Raw genomic sequence first — 20,811 nt, 5'->3', positions numbered from 1 at the left:
ATCACAATATGCATAAATATCACACACATATACAACCACAGCTGATAGCTTGCTTATTCTGATTAAAATTGAAAGGTTGAAATCGACATATTCAACCAACGCGATGTGTACGAGATATGCGAACTAATCTTCGCAGGTTCGTTCCATTTTACCCAATTTCTTGCCCCTGACTGTAGGTTGGTAAATGAAGCTTCTTCGAACACACATATTCTGTGTAAGGTTACCTTTATTTTTTTGCAGTACAAAACAAATTGAAATGTATATTGGCTCAAAAGAGAAATAACTAGAAACAAATTCAGCCAAATCATTACCAAACTTACTCACCAATGATAAACGGATTCTCATTTAAAAGATACATACATACATACTTACATACATACATACATATACACACACACACATATACATATGTACACCCATACACACATACATACACACACTCATGTGTAAATATTAAAATGAATCGCTATAAAACAACAATTCTAATACACTCATTTTGAATATACTACAGAAAGTAACTTACGAGAGAAATCCACCGGCACTGTTATGTCTGAACACGGTGTTTCTCGAACCATCTCGCAAAAGCTTGATGCATAGTTTTCCGCTGCTGCCCAGTGACAAGCAGTTTTTTTAAAAAAACAAAAGAATAAAGCCCTTGACAATATCTTGCTAAAGAAAAGGGTTGTGCATCAATATTTTGTACATGTCTGCAATATCACTCTGTTTATTTACGTAGCTTGGCTCATTCACAACCCACTAACAAAGCATGTTAGGACACTTGGGCTGAAAGTTGGCACAGCGCGAGTAAATTCTAGACAATACATGAATAATACAATTATAAGCTACTAAGCTCCTTGGTGCAAACAGTGTTTATATTGACAGCTATAAATGCCATTTTGTTTCCCAAAAACACTTCTCAAAAGTAGAATCAACTTTATTTAGCTAAAGTTTATATTCTGGCGCGTCGTGGTGGCTCAACGGTGGAAGTGACTCTTTCGGCCAAGAAAACAAAGACCAATTATTTTTCCAGTTCGTGAATTCACCCCATAATAACATTGAGGCAGCTGGTAGGAGTGCTTTTGGAGAGAGGAAACCACCACATTCCCACCAGTTGTGGCGTTGGGTAGCTACTTCACTTGGACAAAAATGATGAAAAACACTCCTCAAGAAGACTTCAAAGTTTGGGCATCAACACAGTTCCCATACAGCTGTCTATTAGTCTGCTTGAAAAATATTGAGTTTACTGGTGGGCAAAGACTGTACACTATGTGAGGTGATGCTCCAGTGCACTGCATGTATGTCTTGCTGCTGGCCTCAACTGCGATGTTGCTCAGCACATATGTGTAAAATAACAACTAATACTATGCCACTGCAAAGTAATTATGTGTCATTTGCATGAAACAAACACCACAATAAAAGAACATAACAATATTTGCCTTCAAAAAGTTCAATAAATGTAAATAAATTTCCACAGAGTTTTCCCAGTTCATCTGTGGAAAGTAATATTGGTTGTAAACACATTCTTACTTCCACTAACAAACCATTTTAAGATGCCAGATTCAATATTAGAGTATACCAGCACTTTTGTAGGGCTAAACAATTGTACAGGCACCTAGAAAAACACAAGTGAATGCATGCTATAGCTACATATAAAAATAAATACTTTTATTTCTAGTCTGAGTAGAGCTGCATAAATGATAAGTCACTTGCATTATATTATAAACAAACCTATCCGAGCAAAGTATACATTTAAAAAGTTACACTTACACAGTAGATAAGTAGACTGTTGAAGGACGGATAGGCAGTGGGATACTACCAAAGCACTAAAATCTACTGTTTAGATATACTAAGAGTAGTGATGATCCTCTTCCTTCCAAATAAAATAATTCATATAGATTCACTTCCCAGAGCTTATACACTCATGGCAGCATTGGTGCTATACAAATGAGTGTACACTGAAGACATCGACTAAGTACATAATTACTGCATCCATGGCTTTACTTCTTGTACTACAAAGAATGCAAACACAGTTACCATTGGCGACCATAGATGCTGTGATTTCTGGCATGTATATGTAGAGGCTTGCAGGCACTTAACGCACAAGTTAAAAACTTCAGCTCAAAAATATTTGCCCACTAACACTACAGCAGCTTTTAAATTAGTGTCATAGTTTGGTATCTTCCATGCAAAATTTTAATATTTTCGAATGCAAGCAAATGAACTGCTGAATAATGCACTGCTAAGAAGTTAAGCAGCAGCTGCTCCTGACATCACAATGTGCTCTTTCTGCTGTTGTAAACTTTGAGCAGGAGAACAGTCACTGGCAGTCCCTTTATACTTGTTGGTCTTCTGTGCTCTGTTCTTGATACACTGTTCATGACCGTGGAGCACCGAACCCCTTGTTACTGCTGGAACTTAGAAAAATACAGATCATTGTTACAACCATGCTACATGCAAGAGTGTATAGTTGTCAATTATGTGCTCATATTTACAGATATTGTATTTTCAGAAGCCAATGACAAGCCTGAACACACACAAACACAAACAGTGAAGACAGAAAATATATTTAATATGATACAAGAGCAAAACTACAATGTTATAGATGAAGACATGAAACTTCTGACAGGCATAAAAAGCGAATAGAGTTTCTTCTATTTCGACTTTACACTAGGTGCGAGAAGTAGACCACAAATAAATTCACTAAGAAACACAAGTTAGACCGCATTACAACACAACAGCCAATGTTCATAATTTTAAGGCTGTCTAACATAACCAGCTCACCATACCGCATATAGGAGCAAATGGGCAGTCTAGAAGACACAAAGAACTTGTGGATTATGAGTGTGCTTGTTGCTGACATCTATTATTCTAAATGAAGAAAACCTTTCAAAATTGCACTTCATCTGGGGAAATAATCATACGCAACAAACACAACGGGCTCCTACAGGTGCCACCAACACTCACCATTATTTTTGATACCAGTGTCTTGCCGGATGGATATGCTGCGTCCTGCACAGAACACCAAAGGAGCGCTTCATGACTTGGATTGTGTGTGTGCTAGCTGAATCGCTCTGCTGCTGAAATAGGCTAGCCACAGACAAAGAAATGAGAAGCCATGGCTTTGAAACACACTGAACGTCACCTTTAGAGATCAACAATGCATACTTAGGTCAGGTACAATTTGTAGAAAAATATATATCGCTATGCAATCGTGGTGAACATGTTCGGCTGAAACACAAGCAACAGCACTGAGAGAGAAAAAGCTACATTAGGTAAAAGATGCAGTTACTGGCCCTATGTCATCTGAGGCTTCTTCAATAGGTCTTTCTACTTGCAAGTTGTGAACAGCCAGGCAATTTTCACCCACTTGCTATTTCCTTCCAGAGCACTTGATCCACAGAGGGAGTCACAAGCTCGAGAGCTCAATAAGGAATCAAAGTATTTGTGCTCATTTCAAAGCACAAGCTTTTGAGTCTCAGATTATTGGAGTTTCATTCATAAGCTGCAGGCTTTCAGCTTTCAACATTCTCAATTATCTTGCAATTTAGTTCTATAAATGATGAATAAGAATTATGTGTAGGGTATTACAGGTATCCACTGAAAGCAACCATGCTTGGGTTTTCAATTTGTGCACAGTAAGTGGTGTTCACGTAATCGTATGCATTAAAGAAAAACTAACCTTGCAGCCAGCCGTTAGGCAGTTTTGTGCCCTCGAAGCTCCCAAGCAGATTGCAGTCCTTCCAGATGAGGCTGCCATGCATGCTTCCACGCCACATCCGCTGAATGATAACAGCCCCAGCAGTGACATAGGCTTGCACAGTTAGGGAGAACGTGTCCTTCCTATTTTTGTACAGGTGCTCCAAGTAATGATGAGGATTGATGGGCTAGAATGTGCAACCGATGCATCACAGGACCTTAACAAACCAATCTCTGCGATCTGTGAAGAGCCAAAAACGAGATATTTACTTAAAAACAATCATTAAAAGCACTCACTTCTAGTACTTATTTGAGGAAGCTATCACTTCGTTAAAGTGACCAAAATCTGCTATATTCACTTTGAAATAAACTGAAGCCTCATGTAAAATTTACGTATTGCAATATATATGTCCTACTGAAGTATAGTACTACCACAGTGGTAATCGTCTATAGAACTAATTTTCCAAAATAACATAAATTTTTTAAGTGCAACCTGGCTCCTGAAAAATAAATTCACATTAACTTTCCAACTATCAAACGTGGTCAATCGACAGGCCCAGCCTCATAATCAAACAAGAGCTCACTTGTATCAAATCACAAAAAACTTTTTATGTATTTGCTCCATAATATATGTATGTAAATAACAGTAGTAGTAAATTTTTCATGCTTCAACGTACCATAGAGAAACATTACATCTGATGGGCTTAAAAACTTGCACACGTTATAGAACTGCCTGAATTATAGTACCGGTGAAATTTAGTTCTGCAAGGTGAACTCACCGATGGCAGCATTTAGTAGCCATCGGTGTCATAAGGAACCAAGTACGGCCAACAGGCAAAGGGCATCTGCAGACTGGAAGCTGCCGATGACAGCAATGAAGGGCTGGCCAGGCGTGCACGTCCATTGATAAAGTGTAAGAACTGGCCATGACCGGCTGTTGTCAAGGCTCTAGTGCCGTGCAAAACGATGGCCAGACGAACTCGGAAACCTGTAGTTAGGCGATATTGGCCTACAACTTCATCCAAAGCAAGGCACCGGTGAAATCTTTGCTTTTTGGGGGGGCTGGAGGGAAGCTTGACGTTCACGGGCTCTCGCTGCCACATAAAACTCTCAATTTGTTACCGAAGAACATTCTAGGCGCGCTTCCAAAGTAACACGATCCACAACAGAATGTAGCATCTCGCAGTTTTGGTTGATCACATCACAGCGCTAGGACTATGGTTATCACAAACAGGAGAAGTGACGACTTAACAAACAAAAGCGCCAAGCTGTCCCACCACGACTTCGCAGGGCAAAACAGTTATCAACGCTGTCTTTCAATTTTCGGTCACACGAGCACAGCTTGTTCACAAGTCTTGGAACGTCAACACAGCACCACTGTTCACAACGAACATCATTTCACTCTCGAACAGTACATTGCTCTCAAGTAAATAGAAGCGTACGGGCTAACTAGTGGCGAAGCAAGAACCGAGCGCGTAGTTCATACGTTTTCGTATGTACTTGGGGTCACTCAGGTAACGTGTCAAAACGCTGTCCATCCGAAATGTCGCACAGCACCAAACTGAGAGACTGGAAAGTCAAGCGAACGAACTGTTACCGGCACACAAACACACATTGCAGGCTTCTCGAGTGCGAGTTGCCGTCGATACATCGACGCCGATCCCCGATTTATAACCACACCGACGCACAGGCTTCGCTGCGCTTCACCGTACACCATTGCACTGCCACAGCTTTCCGCACTGCTTACACGCACCAAAAGAGCTGCTGTAATCACAACACATCCGGTCAAACGCTGAAGTAACTCGCGCGAGAAGCGTTTGCTGAAAGTCGCACCGACCGATATGCTGTTTACGACGCCATGTTGTTTTCGACAACTGCGCAGCACATAAGATGATAAGAGAGCTCTTAGAAAGTACTTGCACTATTTTCACGGCGTGACAAAATTTTTTCTTATGTGCGAGGGGGGTGATATGACGAACAGGACAGGCGTGCCAGTTGAAAGAAGTGTTTTGGCAACGTCACGGAGTGAGCTGATGTAGAGGGTATTGCTTCACAACCAATAACAAGCTGTGCCTGTCGGCCAAGCCGTCGTCTGCTCGCGTTTGTCGTCTGCTTCGATCAGAGCATGCGACAGGGGATTCGCCTTCGCAACGCTATTATTCTCAGGTCAAGTGGTCACTACGTCGCACAAAATACATGTCAGTGGCTCGCTCTACCTTTGAATGATGTTCGTGCGCCAAGTTAAATGACTGGTAATTGACGCAGGGATGAATTCAGCCAAGGTTTGCTCCAGAATCGTGAAGGTTTGCATATTTTCGGTGTCATACAAAGTTACTAAGGTCATTTCATTCCGATGGCTTGCCATAATATCACGGTCCATATCGGTGTCTGAACAGTGAAGGTGAAGATGCATGATTTGTTTGTAGTTCCATGCGTAATCATGCGCACCCCTAATACGCTTTGGTTTACAAAGTACGCTTTGTTCCACATCGTCCCAAAGTGTATCGACAGCTGTATTTCAGAGATCGCAACCATTGGACAGTTAGAGCCAATGAAAGTACACTAGAGCACAAACTTTAGGAACCACTCACTGGAAACTTTCTCTCATTTTTATTTCCAATAGCTTGCAAAGAATGTGCTCCCATTAACCTCTCTGGTGGTAATTTCCACCAATGAGGCAAGGATCTCGAGTCGCACTTTTAATTGGATGAGATGGGGCGCAACACAACAACATAACAAATAAGGTTGATCCTATGTCATGTCGCGTTCGAATGCACCGACCATTCACGTATCACATTGGTTTTCATCCAACCACAAATCTTTACATGCGTAGTTTTATGCCATTGATGCCCAATAGAATTCTTCAATTACTGCGACTTCGAACTTATTGGACGGTGGTGGTTGTCAACACCATCCACTGCGTACAAGGGAAAGAACACGCGAAGCTCAAAGTGCCGAAAGAGATAAAAGCGCACCAGCAGTCATCAGGCAGCCCTTAATGGGCGTGAATTACCTCAAAACCAGCCAGGGCACCAAAGTATACCGCTGTGGCAGCAGGTTCTAAGTAGCCACATTGTTCCTAAGAGTGGTCCGGACCACTCTTGGGATTTTCTCTCAGCCATGCTGTTTTTACGCACAATTTCGCTTCGTGAATCCACTTACGAGCACTTTTCGGCGACGTAAGCAAATATAGCAACTGCATCACCATCGCTGACAAGTTCCCGGGCAGTCACAGCGCGCTTTATTTGCAGCGGCCGATGTGACAACTAAGGCCTCTTACGACGTTTTTTCGTTTCGTGAATCGACTTACGCAACAAAATTTCTCTTGCGCAAAAATGTTTTCGTAAGTGAGCTTTGTGAATCCGGGCCCTGAATCTAAAGTCACGATAAATGAGTTTTTTGTTGTAACCTATGTTTATACCTTGAAACCTGTGAGGTGAGTGCTGAAAATAAACATAACTTCTATACCACCTTTGCACGTCATTACATCATTGTCACTTTGCAAAAGTTTTTTCTCCTTACGTGCATAGCATACTTCCTTCCCCTATCTAACCACCCCCTCTCTTCGCTCAGACGTGTGGTCCCTGCCTCACCAGCTTCATGTCATACTGCGGCCCTCCACTTGAAAAAGGTTGCGGTCTCCAGCTTTAGACTAACCCCAAGAGCGGCGCAGCTGGTGACCCTGCCTTCGGAGAGGATGACTGAGTGGGTGAGTGAGACAGTTTTTTCAGTCCCAGAGGCAATTATTTGTTGCCCTTCAGTAATCAAGATGAATCATATATGGACTGCTTAAGTATACACTCTAAAAAAGATAGAGTTATAAGGGCGTATTTTTGCCCCACAACAATATTCCTCATCTATCTTGCGTTCCTTTCCTTGCCTTATCGCCGTAAGCCTGGCACTACCCGGTCACCAATGCATACGCGCTGTCAGCGCAACATAGGATGCTTGATAGGAAAGTGACCAGCGCAGTCTTTTCAGGAAAAGAAATGGCAGCAAGCCAGATGACGATTATTGTTATGGGACAAAAAACACCTTTTTTACATGATATATTTTCAGATTGCAGTATGTGCAAGTGACATGTCGCCTTGGATGACGACAACAACAAAATGCGCGCGCAACTGCCCTACAGCTGTGGCACGTGTGCGGGCCTTGCATTGAACGCAAGCTGACAGTGACTTGAATGTCTGAGCTACGACTGTTAACTTGTTCTTTTCTGTAGTTGATTCAGTGATTTCACTGAGTCAGTGATTACGCCACGGCGCTCAAGATGCTAGCAGCAGAATGCGACATTGGGACAAGCACAGACACTACGGCTGACATTACACAACTAATGCTGCGTGATCGTTTCGTTTGCCGTCTTCAGAATGAGCAGGTCCAGCAATGGCTGTTTGCAGAAAAGTATTTAACAGTCAAGAAAGTTCTTGATTGTCAAGTTCTTACCCCCGTATTCAAGAACGTCCCTTCACTCAACGCTTCACCTTCACTTGAGAAAGCCGATGGGAGCGCCATCTCTAAGAACAGCAAGTCACCACATATCAGGGATAATCTGCGGCGATTCTTGAGCTGCGCAGCGTCATTTTCAGCCGAGCGGTGGCGCACTGCTCAACTCTCTCAAGTGAATGGTTAAAGTCGAGTCGAAGAGCGTTTGTGAATACGGGGGTTAGATTGTCTAGTTCTTGCATTTTGAAGTCGACTCGGGTGAAGCCTGCACGCACTCATCAGTCAGGCCATGTTCAACGCCACATGAACAGATGACCCAGCACAGCTTTAGACTGACAACAATCTCTTACGCATCTCGTCAGGACAGTGTCTTCAAGTTCTCGGGATGCTGGCTTTCTACGACATATTCTTGAAGAACAGGGCAACAGTTGCCAGCTGTCTCTACCAGCTCCTTCAGAAGGACGTCACGTGGAGATGGGAGCATTTAACAAGCTTAAGACAATTGCTTCTCAGTCAGACTGTACTGGGAAACCACGACGAACAGATGGCGCTTCTTGTCTCATGTGACGCTTCACCATACGGCATAGGAGCTGTTCTGTCTCAATGCGATGACCAGAATAGAGAGGCGCCAATCTCTTTTGCATCTCGGACTCTAGGGCCGGCCGAACGCAATTACGCTCAGTTGGACAGAGAAGGCCTTGCTCTGGTGTTTGTAGCCCACAAGTATATTGAGGGTAGAAAGGTGACTTCGCCACTGAGAATGAACCACTGCTCGGCATATTGGGTCTACAAAAGCCAACGACTCAAGTCTTTTCTCCACGAATGACGAGATGATGCATCAAGTTAACGGCGTATGACTGCATCATCATCTACAGGCATATGGCAAAAACCATCAGAACAGCGATGCATTCAGCCGATTGCGATTACAATCACAGGTCTTTTTAAGAAATGAAACGCAAGCAAGCCGGATGACGATTATTGTCGTGGGACAAAAAGACCCTTTTTACTCTATATTTTTTTGTATTGCAGTATGTGCAAGTATAGTTATCACCTCAACATTGTGATTTGAGAACTAAACAGTACATGTTCTTACTCTTACACAAGTTCATCTATTTAGCGCTAAAATCATGATAAGTTCCCACCAACTCTTCCAAAAACAAGTTCTTACATAGTGGTCAAGTTTGTAGTGTTAGTTAAACATGCTAACAAGCTGTAGCTAAAGCTGTAGCTAAATACCAAATTGCCCTACTCTCAATTCTTTTGGTACTACAATAAAAGTTCATTCATTCAACACTCATTATTTTTGAAAATAGGATAATTTGTACGAGCTCTCTGGTTTAGGCCAGCATGTACACTGTTGTATAGCATGAAATTCTCAACCCCGCTATTTCGTACGATTCTCGAACTGAACCAGGCAGGAAGCACCACAAACGTGCGATTCAGAATACCGGAAATGGCGATCGCGAACAACTTAGATGAGGCAGCGCAATCTGCATCACCATCGTCATTAGCGTGAATTGTATGGCCATGGAGTTTGTGGTTAAACTCAAGGTTGCAAGTTTCTGGTTATAGTTTTGGCAGGAAGGTTTTAAGTTGCGGTCACACTGTGAACAAAGTCGTGAGTAGCGACAATTTCGGCTGTTATGCTACTCTGATGCAAAGCAAGTAGACGATTTACGTATTCATCAAGCAAATGCCAGTATCAAGGCGTACAGACATTTGTTTGTTGTTTTCTTTATACTTTTGATAGATCGGTTAATTCTGGCATTTTTATCGAGCGCCGTAAGAACCGAATGAACACGCTTTTACTGTAGTAAGATCGGAATTTGTTTATTTATTACTCAAAGTAATTTCTCGAGCATTTTGAATAGCCTCGATTAATGAAAAGTTGGTGATGAAACTCTACGCTGGTGTTCATGAGGTGAAAATAAATTGGCTTTAACCAATCATTTTTTTTTCTTAACAATCAGGAAGACTACTTTGTATCTTCAAATGCAAGCAGGATTATTGAGGCTAATGGAAAAGCCGCCCCCTCATCGACTATAAAGTTCAGTCTTTGCTCTTTTTTTTCTGATTACGCTGCATAATCTTTAGTCACCGGAGGCCGCCACACACAGTGAATCAACCGGCCTAGGAAATTACTCAAATGACTTAACTAGCCAAGGATTTGACTCAAATGAAGGTGGTGCAGATGTGTCGACCGAAAACGCGATGCTCGAGGGTCTGTGTGCAGCAGACAATGACCCTGATCTTAACCTTGCAGAATTCATCAGGACAAATTCCATAAAAAAAAACGCTTCTAAACCAAAGAATGAGCCTACTGCAAGCAATTCGGTTGGTTTTCAGGTTCATCGCTGCTTCCAGGCTCACGGGGACCCAAGTGGATGGACTAATAAAACTGCTGGATACCCTCTTTAGAAAGAATATCATCCCAGCATTGAAGTACGGACGGAGGAAACTGTGGCACCTTCAGCGTTCGAAAGCAGTAGAAGTTCACGCCTGCTGTCCGCCATGCTTACACTTGCCTGCAAGCTGTGGAAACAACACAGAACGGTGTAGTGTTTGTGCCATGCAAGCAGCACTGCCAAACATGCTCAGTGAAGGGATTTTCTTCATTACCCTTGATTTAGAGCTGCAACTAATAAAGTTGCTGAAGATTGTTTCGAATTTATCGGCAAGAAGTTTGCAGAAGATTGCATCAACCACTAATCCAGACTCGTTCGAGGATGTGACTGATAGGGAAGTTTACAGAAACTGCCGCACCAAACAGCAGCTATCCTGCAGTGACTTTACTGTCACTCTGAATAGCGACAGCTCACCAGTGTTCAAATCCAGTAAGTGATCTCTGTGGCCCATTCAAGTGGCCTTAAATAAGCTACCGGTTCCACATCGCTGGAAAACATTCTTGTTGGTTCAGTGTAGTTTGGCAAAGAACATCTCCGAAGTAATCTGTTTTTGCAAACATTTGTGGAGACGTTTAATACCATTGGCACACTGGTGTAGACTTTCGCTGGACGCACTATGTGTTCCACAGTCAGTGCCCTGTGTTGTGTTGACTCACCGGTACGAGCTGCTCTTCTCAACGGTAAGTGTTACAACAGTTATTATGGCTGTTCGTGGGGCTTTCAGAAAGGGACACTCATCTACGTTAAGGTTACAATTCTACATGTGTGTATAAATATTGATAAGAATTCTTCTAATGGCCATGAGTAACTGAACTCAATGTTTCATCACATCTGAGCATGGTCATTATGTCATCATTTTTGTTGAACTGTCAGAATGCATCAGTAATAAAAATTTACTGACTCCAATTTTCTAACCTAAGTTTACCCTCCCACGCATATGTCTGTGTACAGAGCGCTGTGCGAATATGAACTTTAGTAAATGCTGCAAAAAAGTTTTAGTGTGACAAAATTATTTGGTTGTGGTGCACCTACTGACATCAACACTAGTCTGACATCAAAAATCATATTTGGTGACTCCGCACGCTAGTGTTGCTATTTGTGATGAAGTCAGGTCACCAGCCATAACAAATGCCTGCTTGCATGTTGCCAACAGAGCAGAGCACAATATCTGGTGAGAGCTCCTGGTTTGGATTCCATACCATGGCAGGACAAATGGGTACAGTAGGAACGGAAACCAGCTTTTAGAGACATGCTGTAAAAACTTCAGTGTGCACTCACGCATAACAGTACATTTCCTGGGCTCTTGAGGTGCTCGACCTCTCATTCGACGCAAAATACAACTCTAAATTTTTCTGTTAGTTTTGTATATTGCAGCTTGTGCCTTAGTAGAAACAGCACCTTATAGCTTAGTGGAAATTCAGGACCTACTGTTGCGTATGCAATCTTGCCAATAAATCGACCTTTCTAGGCTGTAATGAAAAATGCAAGAACTGCAAACAATGGCTGGAAGAGAACCTCACTGGCAATGAGTACAAATGTGCAATGAATTTTTTTGCTGCTTCTTTCTTTTCGTTGCAATTTAAGCATCGACAATTACTTTGCGGCCAGGCAAAGGCTGAATGAAAGTGACTATGGCCATATTTATTCAGGCAACATTGGTCACAAAATTGCCCATCTCAACACTTTTATTTGGTCGCACACTAGCTTCTGTTCTTCAGTGTCTTGGTTTTGTTTATTCTGTGATGCTTTCACATGTAAAAGCCCTGCTGTAAGCCAGTGTCATGACATGAACTTTCTCTCTTGAGTAACTGTAATTCTTCTGAAATTAATAACATGAGCCATCAAAGATTAAGGTACTGCATTCAGGTGATTCTTAACTGCTGAAAGGTTTTGCAATTCATATGGTATTATGTATTATATGAATGCTTTGATGCATAATATCGGTTTAATTCCTGCCTTGGCTTGGTTTGCATTTAGTTTTGTTTATTTACATTCATGCCCTGAGCTGCTTTCATGTTTAAAACTGCTGAGTATGCTGAATGAAGCACATTGCCGTTTTGATGAATCCAAATGCTATTCAGGCCAAGGGGAAACTCAAGAGACATGGATTCCCCTCGCGCTTCAAATTCACTGAGCTACAAGGTTAAATATGATTATAAGTTACAAACGGAGTTCAGTTACAAAAAAAATGTTGGAACCATGTCAGGATTTTCATACTAACGTTGAGTTTCACTGGTCAAGAATTAAGTGAAGCTTACGGGTAAATGCAAATAGTTGCGTTTCACAAGACAGTGCTTTGGTAGCCATGCTGGGCATGTGAAAAAAAACAGGTTTGATTCAAGAACATGAAAAATTTTAAAGTGAAGTGTATGCTCCAAGATTTTTTCACGAATATTTAGTTAATGATATTGGACGATAGTTGTATGGAAATGCGTTGTTACCATATTTGTTGATTGTAACCATCTACCCACTTTTCTAGTCGGGAATCTCACCTGTTTCGATGGACTGTTGAAAGATTAGTAACAAAATGAGTCACCATGTCTCTGTGAGAGAAACTATTTTTGCTTCAAGAAGAATGGCAATTTGGGCTAGTTGGTTTCAATTATTTTTGATTCACATGTATCAGCTACAGAGTATAGGGCGTCAGACGTGTTAATGATGCCTCGAATGTTAGCAATTAAAGGAGATAGAATTATACAATTGATTTAGAAGGTTGCAAATCAAGTCCCCTAGACCAGTCCTATGAGGCCACGGACCTCGCACCGGTAGAAAGCTTGAAAGACTTCTTACCAGAGGCTTGATAGCTTTTATGAGAATAATTGGGACATCAGTGCTTCCACTTATATTTCGAGTGCCATGTTGTTGGTAAAGTCTTTTGAAATGCTAAGTTACCCTTAGATGCCCAGTATTACAGGAAGCAAATATTATCCACATGAGAAAATAGCGGTTTGCCTTAGTTATGTGTGGGCACATATAATATCAGCTCTTGCATGCTACCTCATGGCAACTTGGCTTCCAAAGTAGAAACCCTCGAGATCTGGTCAGTCTGAAAACTAAGGTACACATTGGAGAATTATCTAGCATATGGTCTTAATTTGGCAAACAGTCTTGACATTGGTAGCTGTCATCTCATCAGGAACCATGTAAATGTTCATTAGCCGGATCATGCATTCTTGTAATATGGTAGCCTTTATTGAAAGGATGTTAGACATCTGCTGTTATTGCTGTGAGGGACCGTGAGTAAATTTACTTCTCCTCGACTAGCTTCTCCACTTGCTAAGGAAGAAAGGTGCTTGAGGTTCGGAATGGGTGCCCCTCGATGACTCGAGTGCTCGATGGCAGCGCGAAGGAAGAGCCATAGTCCGGGGAAGAGACGCTTTATTGCACCCTCAGCCGTCTGCTCGAGTCCAAGCGCGAACCTCTACTCTCCCATTTCAATTTCAAACATCCTCTTTTCAACCCTCGGTTGAAGAAAGGGTCTTCACACAAGCTAATCACACGTTGGTGCTCGCATCATCACAACCAATAACCGAAATGCTTTCTTAACAGACACTGCATTGGTAAAAACCACGTTACCAAATACAACACACGAAAGGATAGGTTCTCCGTGTGTCACACTCTCTCTCATGTCAGGCTGTGTATTGGCCGACCTCCATCAGTAGCCGTTCTCATGCTCGCGCTCCATCAGCTTTCTCCTTAAACGTCGCTTTATAGAAGCCTCCTTAAGCGCGGAAAGTACACCGTGAGGCCCTGTGCCCTGACCAGGTGTGCACGCGACAGAGAGGCACCTCGCCATCTTAACCGCACTCGATAATGACATATAGCGGGAGACAATAAGCTCGTCTGCGTGCCATGACCATGTCTCTGTTAGCCCAGCGGTCGCATTCCTGTGGCATGCTCAATGGAACACGTGCATGCCAACTCAGACGACCGCGCTTGACGTGATTCTTCAAAGACACGCTTCCGAGTAAGCCTTCCCTTCTAGGTTCAAACGACCTTGAGGCGGCTCTGCTCATTAACTATGTGAACAATGGAGTCTCCTTTATTTCCCGTGCGCAGGTTTTCCACGTTCACCTTCGTGGAACCGATCAACTTCGTTAATTGATGGGTCAGGAACTGGCTCCGAACTCCGCATCAGCCACATTAATTGCGCTACACACAACACACCGTTATTGGTTGCCTCATACCAACTTCGTGAATAAGACTGCCAGGCCCAATGGTGTACACATTGTGGGCAGTTGACACCCAAGATTTTCAAAACGACAACAACCATCACTGTAGCTTCATTGAAAATTCATCAGCGGCATAATCAGGATAATTAGTTTCAGCTTTGGTCTTTTGCTTATTGTTTTTATTCTCTGTCATTTTTATTGCCCTGTTTATTTTCGAAATTTCAACCGAGCATAGCAGTTCCATCGCACTATGCTTTCTCCAGCTTTATTCTGGTAGTTGGAGAAGAAACTTAGTCAGCATTGTATTAACTAATGATTTTTCACTGTCATGTTAAAATTGAAGTTTCTTGTGCTTTAATATTTGGATAGAACTATGATGTTGTGTAGCTTTGTGCACTGAACCTGAAGAGTATTTTCTGCGATGATATTTGTCACATCAGTCACAAGTGGGTGCGTATTTTTTTTCAGAACACTAATATATATCTATAAAATGCAATGATAGCGAAAGTTGGGCTGGTTGGTGGTTTGTGCTTAGGATGTAAAAACATTCTTATTCTTGTCTATATCTTTTGCGCTGTTTTTACATCCCAGCATATCTATGAAGGCCCAGATTGGTGTAAAGATACTATGAGTCGGTCATCAGTGCAATAAAGCTTGCATCCACAAGAGAATGTCCTGTCGACTGCGTGAAACGACCCTCACCTGTTGTAAACTTGTGGTCATTGGACCTGGTTTGGGGCTTCTCAACTGGTTATTTACATTGCATTTTGGAAGGGGTAGTTTCCCAGTTGATGGGATTGTGGCGCAGTTCCACAGAAAAGCCATGTTATATAGAAAACAGGATAGGGGTGCCAAATGACCGAATCATAAAAATTCGTCCTCTCGGATTCTCCACCAGATTGCCGAGGTCACTTTCTGAGAGGTCTTTCTGGGATCCACTGAATGGACATATTGGTTTTTATAATATGGAGTGCCTTGTATAGAAAACGTTTTGCCGCATATGGACCTGCTCTACTTTTCTTTCCTTGCTCACAGCATCTACTAGCTGTTGAAAGCAAGCATAAAACTGTGGGAAATCTCGCATGCCAATAGTTTGTTAAATAATAAATGCCAAAATTGTATGGTGAGAACACTTTCACGTTTAATGTGCACCAGATCGTCCTCATTGCAAAATCGGTTCAAATGATGGGGCCACTTTGCGCAACACTACATAATCTTTTGAAGAGGCAAATGGTGATTTCCTCAAGCTCGTGTCTGCTGCCAAAGGTGTACCTCAGCAAATAGCCGAGCAATCTATCATGCTGGCAATCTTGAAGGCACTTGAGCGCATTGTGTTTCTCCCACCTGCCTTGAAAAAGAAGCAGCTAATCATTTCGAAAAAAAAATTATGAACCGTTTTGTTTCAGATGTTATGGTAGCACCTTTACCTTCATGCCATCTATAAGTTGCTGTAAGTTGCTTGTTAACTTCAACGAGTCCGGTGCGAACCATTGGGCAATACTCCAGAGCACAAATTGAAGGGTTTACTGTACGCAAGTTGCAGTACACTAGGGCAGAGAAGTCTTGGTCACAGTACATTGAAACTTGCGACGGAAGGCTTCGCAAAATAGTGAACTCCATTTCCATAAATGGCGCCGTAGCACTGGCGTGTCAGGAGCTGATATATACCGAGAGTATTATTCCCTCTGTGGATGAAGTGGAGCTTACATCACCTGATGTTGGGTTGTTTTTATTACAAGCAGAAAGCATTTCTTCAGTTTGCGTCTATGTGTAGCAAAATATAAAGTCATTCATTGCGAATATTCTCAATTTGTATGAAAGAGAATAAGTTCCTTGTTACAGAAACAAAGCAAGCTCTATGATTTTGTTTCAGTGAGGTAAAGTAGAAACTTAGGGGAGCAGAGAGCCCAGCTAGTCGGTGTGCATTCAAGTTGAAATACTGGGTGTGCAAACGCGTACACAAGAGAGAAGTCAAGACACCACAAGTGCTGTTTTTTTTACATCGACAGCTGTTATGAGATCACAAGAAGGGCTGATTCAGGTGCCGTAATTATCCGCCACCGCTTGTGTGTGTCACCACTATCGCAAGAAAAAAAACAAAATGAAAATCACCAGAGCGGATTTCTTGAGTGGCGACCGAAGAAGAGTACACGCCGGTTGCGGCCGTCGCTGCCACCAGACAAGGCGCGAGCACAAGACCCTTACTGAGCAAGCTCTTAAAACTGCCCTTGAAGAGCGGGATTTGAACCAGGGACTCCTGCATTGTCAATCCAATGTTTTACCACTTGGCTACGCCCATGCTCGAAACTTCTTTGCAAACATACCATATGCAGGCTTCATGACGGGTAAGGATTCGTATCAACATGAGTACTAGATTGTTCTAGAGGAATAAAATCGCGACCCGGCATCAGAAAAAGTGATTTGCATAACAAGTGGTTCGTTGGAAGCCCCCAACTCGTTTTAGAACAATTCACTTATGATTCTTCATCATCGTCAGCCACCGCCTCATGAACATAACGCCTTAAAGCTGCGTAGTGTGCATCTTGCTTCACCACAAAATATCAAATATTGCCATAATGGGTGCTTTTCTAATTGACAAAGAAGAGAAACATTATAGTGTAGTAGGTGCCAAGAAATTGTGCTTCAGTAACACAAAAACCTCTTCGAGCTTGCGCTGTGACTGTGCTGCACGTTTAGTGCAGGCCTGGCGTTTTTTTTTTTTTTGTCTTTTGGTGTCCTGACCTCCTGTGTCTCTGTTTGCATGCCCAGTCGCGGTAACGTCATGACACCTCAAAGGTACACCAGACAGGTTTTGTGTTAGTAGTAATTCCTTACTTACTCGACTGTAACGCGAGCCGTGACTTGTCAGTGCCAAAAAAAAGAACACGATTGTAACGCGAGTAGAGTAGGGAGGAAAAGTACCTTTATTTGCTGCACATGGTAGTGGCAAAGACAACCCTGTTTCTAAATATGAAGGCAGTTTTGTTCATTCGTCGCTTTTATCACCGGAGCCCTCTTTGTCACTTTCTTCCTCCCAGATGAGGTCATCTTCCGTGCCATCCATATAGTTCTATATGCAGCACTTCTTAAACGCGCGACCTATTATGTCGTGCGGCAAACCATACCAAGCTGTGGACACCTACTCGGAAATCTTTGTGGCGCTAGGTGGCTTTATCCTACCCGTAGGTATCAAAGCCCGATCTTTTCGCATCCATTCTTCGTACAGCTGCCGCATTTTATCCTTAAATGCTTTGTTCAGGCAGACGACTAACGGCTGCAGCATGGACGTCATACCTCCGGGAATAACGACGAGCTGCGTCTGAGTGTTCCGCTTCAGCTTCTTCACTTCGGGTGTCAGGTGACCACGAAATGAGTCGAGAACTAGGATGGAGGCGGGGTTGAGCCTAGCCCGTTATTCACTGTACCAGCATGCTGACCGATGTTTTACATGACAATTGTTTTTAAATTGAGTCTAAAGTGTACACATGAGGGCGAACATGTAAATTTCATATATATTGTGTAAAAAAATTATGAATAGAGACCGGATTTCTGCAAATGACTATTTTGTTGTTTTCGTTCGTATCGTGCCAATTTGATATATGAGCATGATTTAGGGGTTAAGGGCTTTCATGTTGTTTTTATATTGCCTATAAATGCCGATTTTAAAATTTGTGCCTGTATGAACACTACTTAACCTCAAATTGAGCTTTAGAGTGAAGTTCGAGGCACTTGTTTATGTTACCGGGCAATCGACTTTTAGCAACTCTAATGGGTTCAGGCAAGCCCTCTAGTTTATCCATACTCCGGAAAATAATCGCGAGCAGCAGCAAAACATGGTGAACCGGCAAGAAAAAGATGCTACATCTGAGGATATACATGTGAGCTCGACTCAGCTTCTACAGGTGAATCGCGCGAAGGAAATAAAATGATAAAAAGAGAGGAGTAGAATAAAAGAGTCGCGTCTGTGGCCGAGAACACGGTGGGCGGCTTCTGCAGCGGGTTGTCCAGTCCAATGTCCCAAGAAAATTTAAGAGCCACCCGTAAGACATCGGTGGCGATGGACAAAGAACAGAAGCAGCCACGGGAAAGTGGGCAATGAATGCAAAACTGTGGAGTGCCATTAGGGTAATGGAGAGAGTAGACGAAAATGTAATCTGCGTGCGGCTTTCTCTTCGTCTAAAACTTACTTCTTTAAGGGCCCTTCACCAGGTCACATGAGAAATTGCAGTTAGGCACTGGACGTTGTTGCGTGCCCAATGGGCGGCGCTTGATCAGAAGAATTTTTCAAGTTGGTTCGTAGCGAGCCGGGAAACCATGATGTGGGGAGCTGAGCTTCGAACCCTTTCCACTGGTCCTGTGTAGCCTTCGCGAGCGAAACTCCTTTTCTGCCCTTATCGGCATTGGACCAATGCTACCTAAAGAAACTTTAGGTGGCGTTGATCAGAGCTGGAGCATCACATGACGCCGACGCGTCAACTCGCAATACTTTTTTGCAGACTAGTTGGTTGATACTTGAAAAATTGATTTGCTGCACAACCTTGAAGGAAAACAAGGGAGACAGGAAAGAGCGCAGACTACCATCTGTTTAGTGTCATTGTTTATTGTTATTGTCAATCAACTGTTTATTGTCAATTAACTTCCCCGATGAATTCGGGGAAGTTAATTTCCAAAACAAGCATGGTATCTTTATGAATAATTTTTTGAAACTTTTGAAATTCTACCTTGAGTCCACTGCAATCGGCCACCAGGAGGGTACCGACGTCCAAAAAGTTGGTATTTGTATCGGTTCTGCGGTTTCGCCTGTCCTCAGTGACATATTCTTGGCAGCCTTTGACCAACGCCTGAAGGATAAGCTGTCCCATTTGGATGTCGTTCGCACCTTCAGGTATGTGGACGACTACCTTATCCTGCTTGGGAAGGTCCCACGTGAACGTGTACAGGGTGTTGCGAAAGGTGTCCTTGAGGTTTTCAACAGACACTCCAGTGGCCTGAAGTTCGCGCACGGAATGCCGGTCGAAAATGAGATCCAGTTTCTGGAACTACGGCTGAGGTTTGCCAAGGAGCACATCTGCTTCAAATACAATCTGCGATCGAAGAAAGGTTTGTTGCCTTTTGATAGCGTGCACTCGAAATTGATTAAGAGGGGCATTGTGTTGTCAGCTTGTGCGGCAGCCCTCGACAAGTCTTGCCCTAATCTGATGTTTGAAAGCTTCGAGAATCAGATAGCTCGTCTGCGCGCAGCTGAATACCCGGCACAGATTTTAGCTAGTGTTTGCGAAAGCCTTCTTAAAAAAACAAGGGCGGGGGTCCAAGCATCGAAGGAAGGGAAAGGAGGCCTATTTTTGTTATGCTGTACTTACATAGTGTTTCCCACAATGTAAAAAAGGTGGATAATACGTACGGTGTTTATGTAATGTTTTCAGCGCCTACAAATTTAGGTCAGATATGTTCGTTATTGACTAAACGAAGAATGCAAAATTTCCTACATGGTCATGTGTAATTTTCTGAATAACGCGTTGCATTGTGTTTTCTTCCATTTCTCTTATTTTGTTTTGTTCATGAGTGTTATTTCCCATGCGACGCTACGTAACGTTTTGTAAGGTTTATGTTTGTTATTATATATTTTTGACTCTCTCGGCGTACTGCTTCTTCGGGTTTGCTCACTGGGGGCTGCTTGGAGGGACTATAAAATTGTTATTTTATTGTTTTATTCAGACTTAGCGCTATATAATTGTTTCTAACCAAAAGTCTCTAAAGTAGTTTTCATATTTTCACGCCTGTGTTGATGCTTGGTGCAATAAAAATACAAAAATAATAAAAGATGAGTTTTACAATAAATAAGAGCACACACCTTGGGAATACGCAGTTTAGATTGTGGTGGGTATCACTTTTGTAATTTGCCATTTTTCGCATTTGTCCTTGTGGTGGCAGTCACTTTTGAATTGATTTGTTTTGGGACGGCTTTGTTTGCGGCATCTTTGGTTTTGTGTGCATCGTGGAGGCGAAGCGTAGCATGCGTATATATTAGCTTCAAGAAACGACAATAAACAGTTGGTAGTCTGCGCTCTTTCCTGTGTCCTTTTTTTTTCCTTCAA

At 42.5% G+C, this 20,811-nt stretch overlaps 1 protein-coding gene across 1 annotated transcript; it reads right to left on the bottom strand.

Moving 5' to 3' along the window:
* Positions 1-208: 208 nt before the first annotated feature.
* LOC142776608 (uncharacterized) lies at positions 209-5,637 on the bottom strand. The gene is made up of 4 exons (XM_075880541.1): positions 4,476-5,637; positions 3,680-3,937; positions 2,965-3,009; positions 209-2,414 (listed from the first exon to the last, which is right to left on the bottom strand). The coding sequence occupies exons 2-4, from the start codon at positions 3,774-3,776 to the stop codon at positions 2,248-2,250; spliced, it is 309 nt and encodes a 102-aa protein (XP_075736656.1). The 5' UTR covers positions 3,777-3,937; positions 4,476-5,637; the 3' UTR covers positions 209-2,247.
* Positions 5,638-20,811: the final 15,174 nt, after the last annotated feature.

The sequence above is a fragment of the Rhipicephalus microplus genome, chromosome X (assembly GCF_043290135.1).
Source record: "Rhipicephalus microplus isolate Deutch F79 chromosome X, USDA_Rmic, whole genome shotgun sequence".
Classification (NCBI taxonomy): domain Eukaryota; kingdom Metazoa; phylum Arthropoda; class Arachnida; order Ixodida; family Ixodidae; genus Rhipicephalus; species Rhipicephalus microplus.
This window is presented reverse-complemented; position numbering and strand designations above follow the sequence as displayed.